The sequence below is a fragment of the Neoarius graeffei genome, chromosome 20 (assembly GCF_027579695.1).
Source record: "Neoarius graeffei isolate fNeoGra1 chromosome 20, fNeoGra1.pri, whole genome shotgun sequence".
NCBI lineage: Eukaryota > Metazoa > Chordata > Actinopteri > Siluriformes > Ariidae > Neoarius > Neoarius graeffei.
In genome coordinates, this window is record NC_083588.1 from 23,493,772 (window position 1) to 23,505,980 (window position 12,209).

The window sequence follows — 12,209 nt, forward strand, 5'->3', positions numbered from 1 at the left end:
GCCTGCTTTCCTGCTGGTTTTGTCCATGTTGTTCTTGATGCAAACTCATGAGGTGTGCACCAAATGATTAAATAATTAAAAAAAAAAAAAAAGTACAATCCAACCTGAGTTTCATATCCTTAAATTTTCATCAAATGTGAAACTATATATATATAAAAATGTGACTTATTACTATTCAGTCTGCAGGAAATCCTTTCTATAAAGGACAGATGGGGACAAAGTTGTACTGCAGCATTATTTTATTGTTTTTGACAACACTTTTCAAACATCTATAGAGCTATGTGTTTCAAGTAGTGGTTTTTCACAGCTTCATACAGATACGTACATATACACGAGTATGAATCATTTACAGTAAAAAAAAACCTAATGATGTTACAGTACTGAAAAGATGCATTTAAAAAAAAAACTCATGTCATGGGTTGTGACGTTTTGTAAATACAGGAACGCTTCTACTTGTAGAGCAGTGAATAACACACATGCAGTTAATCTTTCAGAAAAGACACACAGCTGTTTAAGAACACTGTTTCTCCAGTGTTGCAAAGTAAAAAAGTGCTTGGTTTCATTTGAGGTTATGAAGAAACGGCATATCTGATCTCGTGCATTAAAACTGAGCATGTTGCAAGTTTGTGTTATTCCATAATTTAAAAAACCTCCTCATAGGTGAAATAATGCTATCACAGTCAGCACCGTTTGCAGTATGTATGCTGTATGAAATGTTACAGTACAAGTAGAATACTTGACCACACTCAAAAAGAATTACAACACCTTTGGCATCAGAACACGGCACAAGAAACAAGTCATTAGAATGAAAGAAAAGGCACATCGGGTATTTAACGTACAAAAAGATGTAAAGTATAATTTATTCTTACACAGAACAGCAGTCCAAAGAAACAAATACATCAGTGCCCTGAAGAGAGTTCAATGAAAGCTGTATTTTGATGGCTCTCAATTTTTGGATAGTTAAAAAAAAAAAACCCACACCACTCTCACATATTTGGACAATGTATAATTCAATGCTTTTTTTTTCCCCTGTATGTTCATTAAGACAGTTCATGGTTTAAAGTAATGAGAGACTGCCATTTGTCAACATATGGATTACTAGAGTTGTTGAATAGGGCCATTTACTGTATTTTTATCATTTACTATTTGATCTCAAACACATGAAGGCAAAAAATTCCACTAATTAACTTTTGTTGAGGCACACCTGTAAATTGAAAAGTATTCCAGATGAATACCTCATAAAGCTAGTTAAGATAATGGCAATAGTGTGCAAAGTGTCAAGGGAAACGGTGAATACTTTGAAAAATCTAAAATATGAAACCTCTCATTTCACAATTTGTTTACCACATAATTCCATACATGTTCTGTTATTTCATACTCTATATGTGTCTCCAGTATTGTTCTAAAATGTAGAAACAATACAGAAAAAACTGAGTATGGGGTGCACAAACTTTTGACTCTTTATATATTTAAAAAAAAAAAACACACACACACACACAATGTAAACGCCAAGATAGTCAGAGTTTCGCTGGTGGATGAAATGAGGTTATTGTAATAGTCTGTTCATTTGGCTCAGGTCTTACAGAGACACAGGTTCACAAGCTGAACTTTTTTCAAGAATTCCAGTGGTTTAATTGTTGGTAAATTAAATCAGTAATTGACCCTGTAGATGAAGTGTTTGCAAAAAGTCTTCTACATGTGTAGAATTTGTCACAACCCAAGGTGAAGCAGACAATATCCAAACAAGACCATCATTGTTCTTCCCCCCTTTCCTTTTGTCTTAATGGGACAGTGTCCAAGTACACAGACAGCTAACAATGAATGAATGCTGGTAAGGCCAACTAGCAAAATTTTATTTACATAATGCTAACTGGTCCCCAATGAACTATTATTGACTGTTAGAAATTTATGTTTTAGAGAATCCTTAGAAGCATCATCATGGATACTTTGTACAGGATTTGAAAGCTGCCATTTGATTGCTTCTCACAGGCACAGATCTCAACCATGGCTACTGGAGCCAACTGGATCATCATAAGCTGAGGAAAGCTTGTTCATCGTAAGAGAGTTCACCATCTTCCCTTTCTATCTCCATTTCTCCACCACTGTGGGCTGCTGTGTTCTTCCTCTTCACCTGCCGGTGGGTGGAGCCACAGGGTCTCTGCATGGGCACCAGAAGATGGAAGCCAGGTGAAGCAGGCACCGACACTGGTGCCAGGTTGACTGGTGAGAGATGGCAAGACATCAGGGAGGAGGAAGAGGCAGCACTGGAAGGACTGCTGCTCTGGACAGAGGAGTATCCAGAGCTGTGGAGATTGATGCGGAGCGGGCGTTTGGAGGAAAAGGAAGAACAGGAGGCAGTAGGCGCATCCATGGTGTCCTCATCACTTGAAAGAGCACTGCAGTGCAGCCGTACATCAGCAGACTGCACAGTCTGTAGCTGGACTGAGAAGACAGAGACTGTTGGAAAAAAGAAAAAAAAACAAAACACATTATTACTCATACTTTTAGAAAATCTCAACAAGAAAATGACTGAATATTTGGTTTAGTTTGTAATACAACCCCGATTCCAAAAAAGTTGGGACAGAGTACAAATTGTAAATAAAAATGGAATGCAATCATGTGGAAGTTTCAAAATTCCATATTTTATTCAGAATAGAACAAATTTCATGACAACACATCTCAAAAACAGTTGGGACAAGGCCATGTTTACCACTGTGAGACATCCCTTTTTCTCTTTACAACAGTCTGGGGACTGAGAAGACAAGTTGCTCAAGTTTAGGGATAGGAATGTTCACCCATTCTTGTCTAATGTAGGATTCTAGTTGCTCAACTGTCTTAGGTCTTTTTTGTCGTATCTTCCGTTTTATGATGTGCCAAATGTTTTCTATGGGTGAAAGATCTGGACTGCAGGCTGGCCAGTTCAGTACCCGGACCCTTCTTCTACGCAGCCATGATGCTGTAATTGATGCAGTATGTGGTTTGGCATTGTCATGTTGGAAAATGCAAGGTCTTCCTTGAAAGAGATGTCGTCTGGATGGGAGCATATGTTGCTCTAGAACCTGGATATACCTTTCAGCATTGATGGTGTCTTTCCAGATGTGTAAGCTGCCCATGCCACACGCACTAATGCAACCCCATACCATCAGAGATGCAGGCTTCTGAACTGAGCACTGACAACAACTTGGGTCGTCCTTCTCCTCTTTAGTCCGAATGACACTGCCTTCCTGATTTCCATAAAGAACTTCAAATTTTGATTCGTCTGACCACAGAAGAGTTTTCCACTTTGCCACAGTCCATTTTAAAATGAGCCTTGGCCCAAAGAAGACGTCTGCGCTTCTGGATCATGTTTAGATACGGCTTCTTCTTTGAACTATAGAGTTTTAGCTGGCAACGGCGGATGGCACGGTGAATTGTGTTCACAGATAATGTTCTCTGGAAATATTCCTGAGCCCATTTTGTGATTTCCAATACAGAAGCATGCCTGTATGTGATGCAGTGCCGTCTAAGGGCCCGAAGATCACGGGCACCCAGTATGGTTTTCCGGCCTTGACCCTTACGCACAGAGATTCTTCCAGATTCTCTGAATCTTTTGATATTATGTACTGTAGATGATATGTTCAAACTCTTTGCAATTTTACACTGTCGAACTCCTTTCTGATATTGCTCCACTGTTTGTCGGCGCAGAATTAGGGGGATTGGTGATCCTCTTCCCATCTTTACTTCTGAGAGCCGCTGCCACTCCAAGATGCTCTTTTTATACCCAGTCATGTTAATGACCTATTGCCAATTGACCTAATGAGTTGCAATTTGGTCCTCCAGCTGTTCCTTTTTTGTACCTTTAACTTTTCCAGCCTCTTATTGCCCCTGTCCCAACTTTGAGATGTATTGCTGTCATGAAATTTCAAATGAGCCAATATTTGGCATGAAATTTCAAAATGTCTCACTTTCGACATTTGATATGTTGTCTATGTTCTATTGTGAATACAATATCAGTTTTTGAGATTTGTAAGTTATTGCATTCCATTTTTATTTACAATTTGTACTTTGTCCCAACCTTTTTTGGAATCGGGGTTGTACATTTATTGCTAGAAACATCGAGCATCAAATTCTAGAGGATAGGTCTGAGGTATAATCATTACTACTCAATTCTAAAAGCATATCACCTCTTGAAAAGGAGCATAATGAGTGCACTTTGGGGCAAACTACTGACACACAGGCAGTTTGCATTAAAATGTTTTATTTAAGTTAAAATCCATCGTTCATACAGTGTTTCCTCCACATTAAAAATATGGTAAAAAGAATAGTTCACACACACACACACACACACACACACACACAATTAAAAAAAAAAAAATCCACTAAAAACTTACAAGTCCGGGGTGGGTTTCCTGAAAGCCTCTTAAGACCAAGAGGAACATAAAGACACTCTTAAGAGCCATCATTAAGCTAATGTGATTTTCCCGAACAGCGTCGTAGACAAAGTAATACTTTAGTTCGCTCTTAAACCTACGATGGACCTGGATCTCTCTTTCACAACAAAAGTTTGGCTGTGAGGAGACGTTTACACCGAATACGCCTTCAAGGGACTCAATCAATTGACAGAGACTGGTGTTGAATCTACTGCCAGTGTTAAATTATTTTTTTTTAATACATTGCGAGTACATAGAGTTAATTATTAAATAAATGTATGCAAAACATTACGAATATTTCAGTGTTATGGAATCACATATGGATATCATAATGTCACACTATCACCACATTCCAAGGTTGTCACAGCTGGGGGCGTTAGTGGGGACAAGCTACTTTATCTATAAAAATGCCCCCATAGGGTGTGTCTCTCAAAAAGCCTCTAACAACTGAAGTCCAACTCCTGGTCTGCTCGTGCATCTTCGCTTCCAAGCTTGGCAGAACCTGCTTTTACTGACAGGAGAAGGGGCAAAGGCAGGTCTCTGGCACCTTGAAACCAGTTGCTTTTGGGTAGATGGAGCTTGTCGACTTCAGCTGGTAGCTCATCTAGGAGAAGGAAAACTCCGATCTCGAACCTCTGCTGCCTTGTGGCCATACCCACTTGGAAAAGGCTTCGGGAGTAAACCCTGAGGAAAAATCCAGAGTTGGAGTCCCTAACGTAGTTCTATATTCACAACCTCATCCAGGCAACTCCTGTGACGACACTGATGCCAGAATAGATCAGCAATTGTCCCGGATCATGTCGGTGGGGGGCTGCTGCATGGGCAACAGCTTGTTCTCCATACTTCACTGCCCAGGCTTGCACCCTGGAGAGAACACTCCAGCATTGCTTTGCAGTGTTGACAACACTAGGAGCAGCAGTTTACCAGTGATGAGCCTATGCACTCGATTGGCTTAGTGAGGCACTACGGGTTGCTCTCGACAGTGGGAGGGATTCTAGGATCCCACTTCAAGTTGGGCAGTTCCCAGTTAGTTAGGTGCTGCCTCATCATGATCCACTTGCTCCACTGGGTATGTGGGGTTTAGGGAAAAACCTGACAGGTGGATTGACAACCTTACACCAGGCAGATCAAAAAAAGGGGGGGGGGACCCATCCAGCCCTCAGGCTGGGCACCTGGAATGTGAGGACCATGACTCCTGGACTCTCAGACAACCTGCAAGAAGTCAGTGATCAATAACGAACTGCACAGACTATGGATGGACATCACCCTGCAGGAAATGAGACTTTCTTCATTTGGGAGCCTCCAAGAGAAGGGTTTCACCACCTCCTGGCAGGGAAAAGCACCAGATGAGATTAGAGAACATGGCATAGGCTTTGCCATCAGAAACAGCCTTGTTGGGTCAGTCATCCCACCAACAGGTCATGCTGTTTTCCAGGGCTACTGTGCTGTCAAAAAAATCTCCCCGTTTTAACTTGCCAGGGTACAGCCATTGAGCTGATCTCGTCCTACAAGTACCTGAGTTTCCATGTTGATGAACGTTTAACTTTCAAGTACCATATTTCAAGTTTAGTTTCTAAACTTAGGGTAAAATTGGGCTTTTACTTTAGGAATAGATCTTGCTTCTCTCTTGGAGCTAGGAAACGCCTCGTGTCAGCAACCCTTCTTCCACTGCTTGATTCTGGTGATGTACTGTACATGCATGCACCAGTTACATGTTTACATTCTCTGGATACTGTGCATCATTGTGCTCTGAGGTTTGTCACTGGCTGCAAGAATCTGACCCATCATTGCACTTTGTACAAAAAAGCTGAATGGTCATCCCTGTCTGTTAGAAGATTCACTCATTGGTTGACTTATTTATAAGGCTCTACTTGGTATGGTCCCATCCTATCTCGGAAATTACCTTGTTAGGAATCATGGACATTATAGCCTACGATCCACTGGCTTTTTTATTCTGATTGTCCCTCGTGTCTTCACAGAACTGGGGAAAAAGGCATTTCGCTTTGCTGCTCCCTTTGCATGGAACTTTCTGCAAGAAGAATTAAAATTGTCGGATTTGATTCCTCTTGATAGCTTTGTAAGAATTCTTAAAACTAAGGAACTCGAAAGCATTGGGCTGTCTCAGTTTTTAATTCAGATGTTAAAAATGTGTTACAGATGTTAATGTGTTACAGATGTTAATCTATCTCTGGTATTTTTATTTATTGTATGATTATTTGTATTATTGTTTGGACTATAAAATCTTCTGCCTCTTGGCCAGGTCACGTTTGAAAAAGATTTTATATCTCAATAAGCTTTACCTGGTTATATATTTAAAGGTCCCATGGCATGAAATTTTCACTTTGAGGTTTTTTAACGTTAAAATGAGTTCCTTTGACCTTCTTAAGTCACCCCAGTGGCTAGAAATTTCATAATGTGTAAACCAAACTATGCCCAACATTTGAGAATGGCGCGTCAAAACGGCGCGTTGATAAACTAGCAAGGGAGATGATCCCTACGCCCCCCGCTCTGGATTCCCACCCACTGTATGAATTGCCCGCCCAGCTGTAGTGAGGAGACCATAGAGGACACAACATGGCATCACCTAAGCGAGCTAAACATGGAAATTACGCTGTACATGGATGTGACAACACAGAAAAGAGTCTGTTTTTACTACCGACGGGAGAGTCCCTGAAGACACAGTGGCTTAATTTTATTTACTTCAATAATACGCCGTCGAGTCTACCTAAGACGGTGTATGTTTGTCGGAAGCATTTTCCTGAGGAATGTTTCCACAACTTGGGACAGTACAGGGCAGGTTTTGCACATCAACTGTCACTGAAGCCTGGGTCCGTACCAAGCATCCCTGCCGCATCAGCCACAAACAGCGAACAAGTAAGTGTATAACTGTTAAGTCGTTTTGCCGCGTTTTAAAATCGGTGCCACGTTAGCCTTGTAATGGCTACATTAGCTGTGCAGCTAACTGCTTCCTGCAGTTAGCCAGGTACTCTGCGCTACAAAACCAAAAAGCATGCAGCATGCTCTGTTAAACTGAGTTTAGTCTGGAAATTGACTAACTTCTGAGCTTATGTTTTGCCATGTTTTAAAATCGGTGCCACATTAGCCTTGCAATGGCTACATTAGCTGTGCAGCTAACCACTTCCTGCAGTTAGCCAGGTACTCTGCGCTACAAAACCAAAAAGCATGCAGCATGCTCTGTTATAATAGCCAATCAAAACAGTTTTTACAAAGACACCCACATTCTTAAGTCACTCGTTCATTTTGTTTGTTTGTTCAGTAAAAACCCAAACATTTGTTGAATTTATTTTATTTCCTCGCGTCGCACCTTAATGACGTCAGCGCGCGGTATTTTTCCCTTCGCGGTTTGTTCCTTCTCTCTCGCCATAGTAAGACACCCACATCCGCTTGTTCTGACCCACTGGAGGTAGCGTCACAGTCCTGTTAGCCAATCAGAGGTAACATGTTTACATGTCATGAATATTAAATGATAAGACCCGCCCCCACCCTCTACCCTTCCCCGCCTCCTGCTTCTCATTAGCAAAACGACGTACTGGGAAAAGCGCTGAAATGGGGCTTTCTCCCAGGAGGCTATATCTACGTGCCGAGGGTTCATTTCAAGAAAGGCTGCGGATATAACATCCGGAAACCTCCACGAGCCCGTTTAAAGCATCAACAAACCACCATGCCATGGGTCCTTTTAAAAAAAAAAAAAAAAAAAAAAAAAAAAAAAAAAGAGGGAACAGAAAGATTGCTTAAGATCCAACTTCAAACGTCAGTGGATCTACTCAGCCTTGTCAACGTCTATGCACCAACTCTAGCCTCCACTCAGGACGCAAAGGACAAGTTCTATGATTAACTCTGCAAAGCCATCAATGACATCCCTTCTGATGAGCCACTGTTTGTCCTTGGGGATTTCAACGCCAGAGTTGGCAGTGATCACCACAGCTGGCCTTCCTGTCTGGAACAGTTTGGTATAGGAAAGATGAACGAGAACGGGCAACAGCTCCTTGAACTTTGCTGCCGACACAACCTCTACAAATCACCAATACCTTTTTCAAACACCAAGCCCCAACACAAGGTATCATGGAGGCACCCAAGGTCCAGACGCTGGCACCAGCTCGACCTCGTCCTGACAAGATGAGTCAGCCTACGAAACGTTAAGCTGACCCACACCTACCAGAGCGCTGACTGCGACACCAATCACTCCCTTGTGTGCAGCAAGGTGAAGCTACAGCCACAGAGACTTCATCACTCCAAGAAGGAGGGTAGGCCATGCAATGACACCACCAAGACTCATGACCCCACAAAAGTGGAAGAATTTATTCACACCCTTTAGAAAGAACTACCTGGTCTCCCTGATGCAGACATCAGCAAGAGATGGGAGTACCTGCAGGACACCCAGTTTACAACACTGCGATGTCGACATTTGGGAAGACTACAAAGTCTGCTGACTGGTTTGAAGCACACTCTGGAGTTGCTACCTCTGATTGTAGAGATGAAAGTGGAGCAAAGAAAAAAAAAACCTGAACTTTTGAAAGTCAAACTAAGATGGGGGAGGGGGGCAACGTCCCACGAAAATATTTTAATAACACGCAAAACCCTGCATTCTAGTGCATTTTAGTACTTATTTTCACTAAAACAAGTTATAACTTTTAAGCCTTTTTCTTTCATGTACATTAATGATTAACATGTCAAAAATACCAAATTTAATTCCCCTAGTTAATGAGTAATTTTCACGAGTGCATTTAGAAAACGTGGTGATTTTCCTGGCTACACAGTTCATTACTTTGAAAAACAAACAAACAAAAAAAACACAGTTGAAGGTAAACTCAACAAAATCCCAAAACAGTACTGTTAAAAAGTAAAGGTCTGTTAGAGTTTCTAAAGCTTTCAGTTTTCAATGTTGGGGAGATTGATAAACGAGGCTCAATCTTTTAGTAGAGTTGTGTGTTTGCATAAGCTAAAGTGAACTAAAAATTTCCAATTCATATTTATGCGAGTTGAAGCCAATTGTTTACATTAGTTCATATTGTCTAAATTTAAACACACCAATGAATACCGAATTTCTCATGTAAATCAGGGGCGTAGGGTGTGTGTGTGTGAGAGAGAGAGACACACTGACTGGCAGCCTGAGTGCATTATGTAACAAAAACAATTACCATTGCTAGTTTTAGGCAGCTTATGGCCCTTTTCCACTACCCTTTTTCAGCTCACTTCAGCCCGACACGGCTCGCGTTTCGACTACCAAAAACCAGCACGACTCAGCTCGCTTCAGCCCTGCTTAGCCCCTAAAACTCGCACCGTTTTGGAGTGGGGCTGAAGCAAGCCAAAGCGAGCCGAGTGAGGCTGGGGGCGTGAGCAGACACTCCCCTGTGCACTGATTGGTGAGGAGGAGTGTCCTCACATGCCCCGCGAGCGTGCTGGGATCTGTAGACACCGCAAACCCGGAAGGAGAAGAATTACGAGAATTTCTGAAGCCTTATGCGCCTTGCCTCATCTATACGCTCTTGCCAGTATTTGTCCGCGTTGTCGGTGACAACAAGCCACAGCACCAAGACCAGCAACACTAACGACTCCATGTCCTCCATGTTTATTGTTTACTATTCGGGTCGTGAGACTACCGCTTAAAAGATCACTGATGTCACTGTTTGCGCTGCTTAACGACATCACCTGACGTCCACCCACTTTCGCTAACTCCACCCAATGTGTCCACCCACTTCCAGCCAGCACGGTTCAGCACGGTTGTAGTCGAAATGCAACTCCAACAGCCCCGCTCAGCCCGACTCAGCCGCGTTTGTAGTGGAAAAGCGGCATTAGAAACCGGCTCTTCCATTATTGCTGTTTCTTCCACATTTTCTTGATGTGTTCTAGAAACGGCACTAAAACTTGGCTTCGAAGCCACAAAATGCAACTTTGATTGGGGGGGGGGAATAAATAAATAAATTGCTTACCTCTTCACGTTGAAAGGAGGAAAGTTTTGCTTGTTTTGACATGGCGAGTTATTAAACAAGAGGAAATACTCGTAATTCGCAACTAAAAAGACTGCAGCTACACTGGCAGCTTGAACATGCTTTCTAATGCGATTGTGTTGCGCTTGCGCAAAACAGTGTCAGTCCTGCGCGCCTTAGCACGTGCACCTGAAGGCGCGCGTGCACACGCGTGCGCGCCTAACAAGCTCCGACACGCGCACCGTTAAACACCACCTGTTTAAATCAATGAACTATGTTTGGGCTATTTAAGGACTGCGCTCATGCAAGGACGATGCGAAGTATTACACCGCATCTAAGAACGCAAAAAATCCGAAAAATAAAATTTCTCCATTTGGAAAACCAGAGGTTTTCAAGAGTTGTGTCAAATATCCGGATTTCCGGGTATTTCTGGAAGACTTTCATCCCTGTGACTGGGAAAAGACGTGCAATGGCAGCATAAAAGTCCAGATAGCTCGGAGTAAAATTCAGCAGGCTGCCAGGAGGTGTGCCAATGAATATTAGCTTCATCTTTGCTTCAAGATCCAGACAGCAGCAGACACTGGCAACATCAGAGGGAAGTATGACGGGATCAAGCAGGCTATAGGCCCAATGTAGAATAAAACAGCCCCACTAAAGTCCTCCACAGGAGAGGTCATCAAGAACCAGACTCAACAGATGGAACTCTGGATCGAACATTATTCAGAGTTGTATGCTGGAGAGACTGTTACAGAGGCAGCTCTCAACGGTGTTGATTCATTGCCCATTATGGAGGAACTGGATGCTGAACTCCATGAAGCACTGGAAGCACTTGCGTCTGGCAAAGCACCAGGAAAAGATGGCTCTCCTCCAGAGGTCCTCAAGTATGCCAAGGGCAACCTCAACAAAGAACTACATAATCTCTGCCACTGCTGGCGAGAAGGCAAGGTGGCTCAAGATATAAGGGATTCAAAGAGTCACTCTATACAAGAACAAGGGAGACTGGAGTGATTGTAACAACTATTGTGGAATTTCACTTCTCAACATTGTGGGGAAGCTCTTTGCTAGAGTAGTTTTGAAGAGGCTGCAGATCCTTGCCAACAGAGTCTACCCCGTATCTCCGTGCGGGTTCAGAGCTGAGTGATCCACCATCGACATGGTCTTCTCCATCAGGCAACTACAAGAAAAGTGCAGAGAACGGAATAAACCGCTGTACCTGGCCTTCATCGACCTGAACAAGGCATTTGACCTTGTGAGCAGAAAAGGCCTGTTCGTTATCCTGGCCAGGATCGGCTGCCCTCCAACCCTGCTCAGCATGGTCAAGTCCTTCCGCGAGGACATGAAGGAGACCATCTACAACAGCTCCACATCTGAGCTGTTTGACATCCGCAGTGGAGTGAAGCAATGTTGTGAGCTTGCGTTGACGCTGTTTGCCATTTTCTCTGGAGTCCTGCTCAAGTATGCTTTTGGAACAGCCACAGAAGGCATCCATCTCTGCCCAAGTTCTGATGGAAACCTCTAACCTCTGAAGGCTCAGAGTGAAGACCAAAGTGCAGACCAGATGTCTGAGATTTTCTGTTTGCTGATGATGCAGCTGTTGCCACTCACTCCCAGCAGGAGCTACAATCTCTGATGTCCTGCTTCACTGATGCCTGCAGAGAATTTGGCCTCACAATCAGCCTGAAAACAACACAGGTGATGGGCCAAGACACTGAACAGCCACTATTCATTAGCATTGTTGACTATGAACTGGACGTCATCCATGATTTTATGTAGTTGGGGTCAACAATTTCAGACAGCCCGACACTTGAGAATGAGATCAACAGACGTATTGGAAAAGCGGCCGCAACCTTTT

At 42.9% G+C, this 12,209-nt stretch overlaps 1 protein-coding gene across 1 annotated transcript in view; it reads right to left on the reverse strand.

The window, feature by feature from the left end:
- Window positions 1–221: 221 nt before the first annotated feature.
- The window catches only part of ccnf (cyclin F), a 42,439-nt gene continuing 30,451 nt past the window's right edge, over window positions 222–12,209 (reverse strand). Inside the window, exon 17 of the mRNA XM_060901409.1 lies at window positions 222–2,457. Within this exon, the coding sequence (XP_060757392.1) occupies window positions 2,030–2,457 (428 nt within the window). The 3' untranslated portion in view covers window positions 222–2,029. The remainder of the gene's footprint in view (window positions 2,458–12,209) is intronic.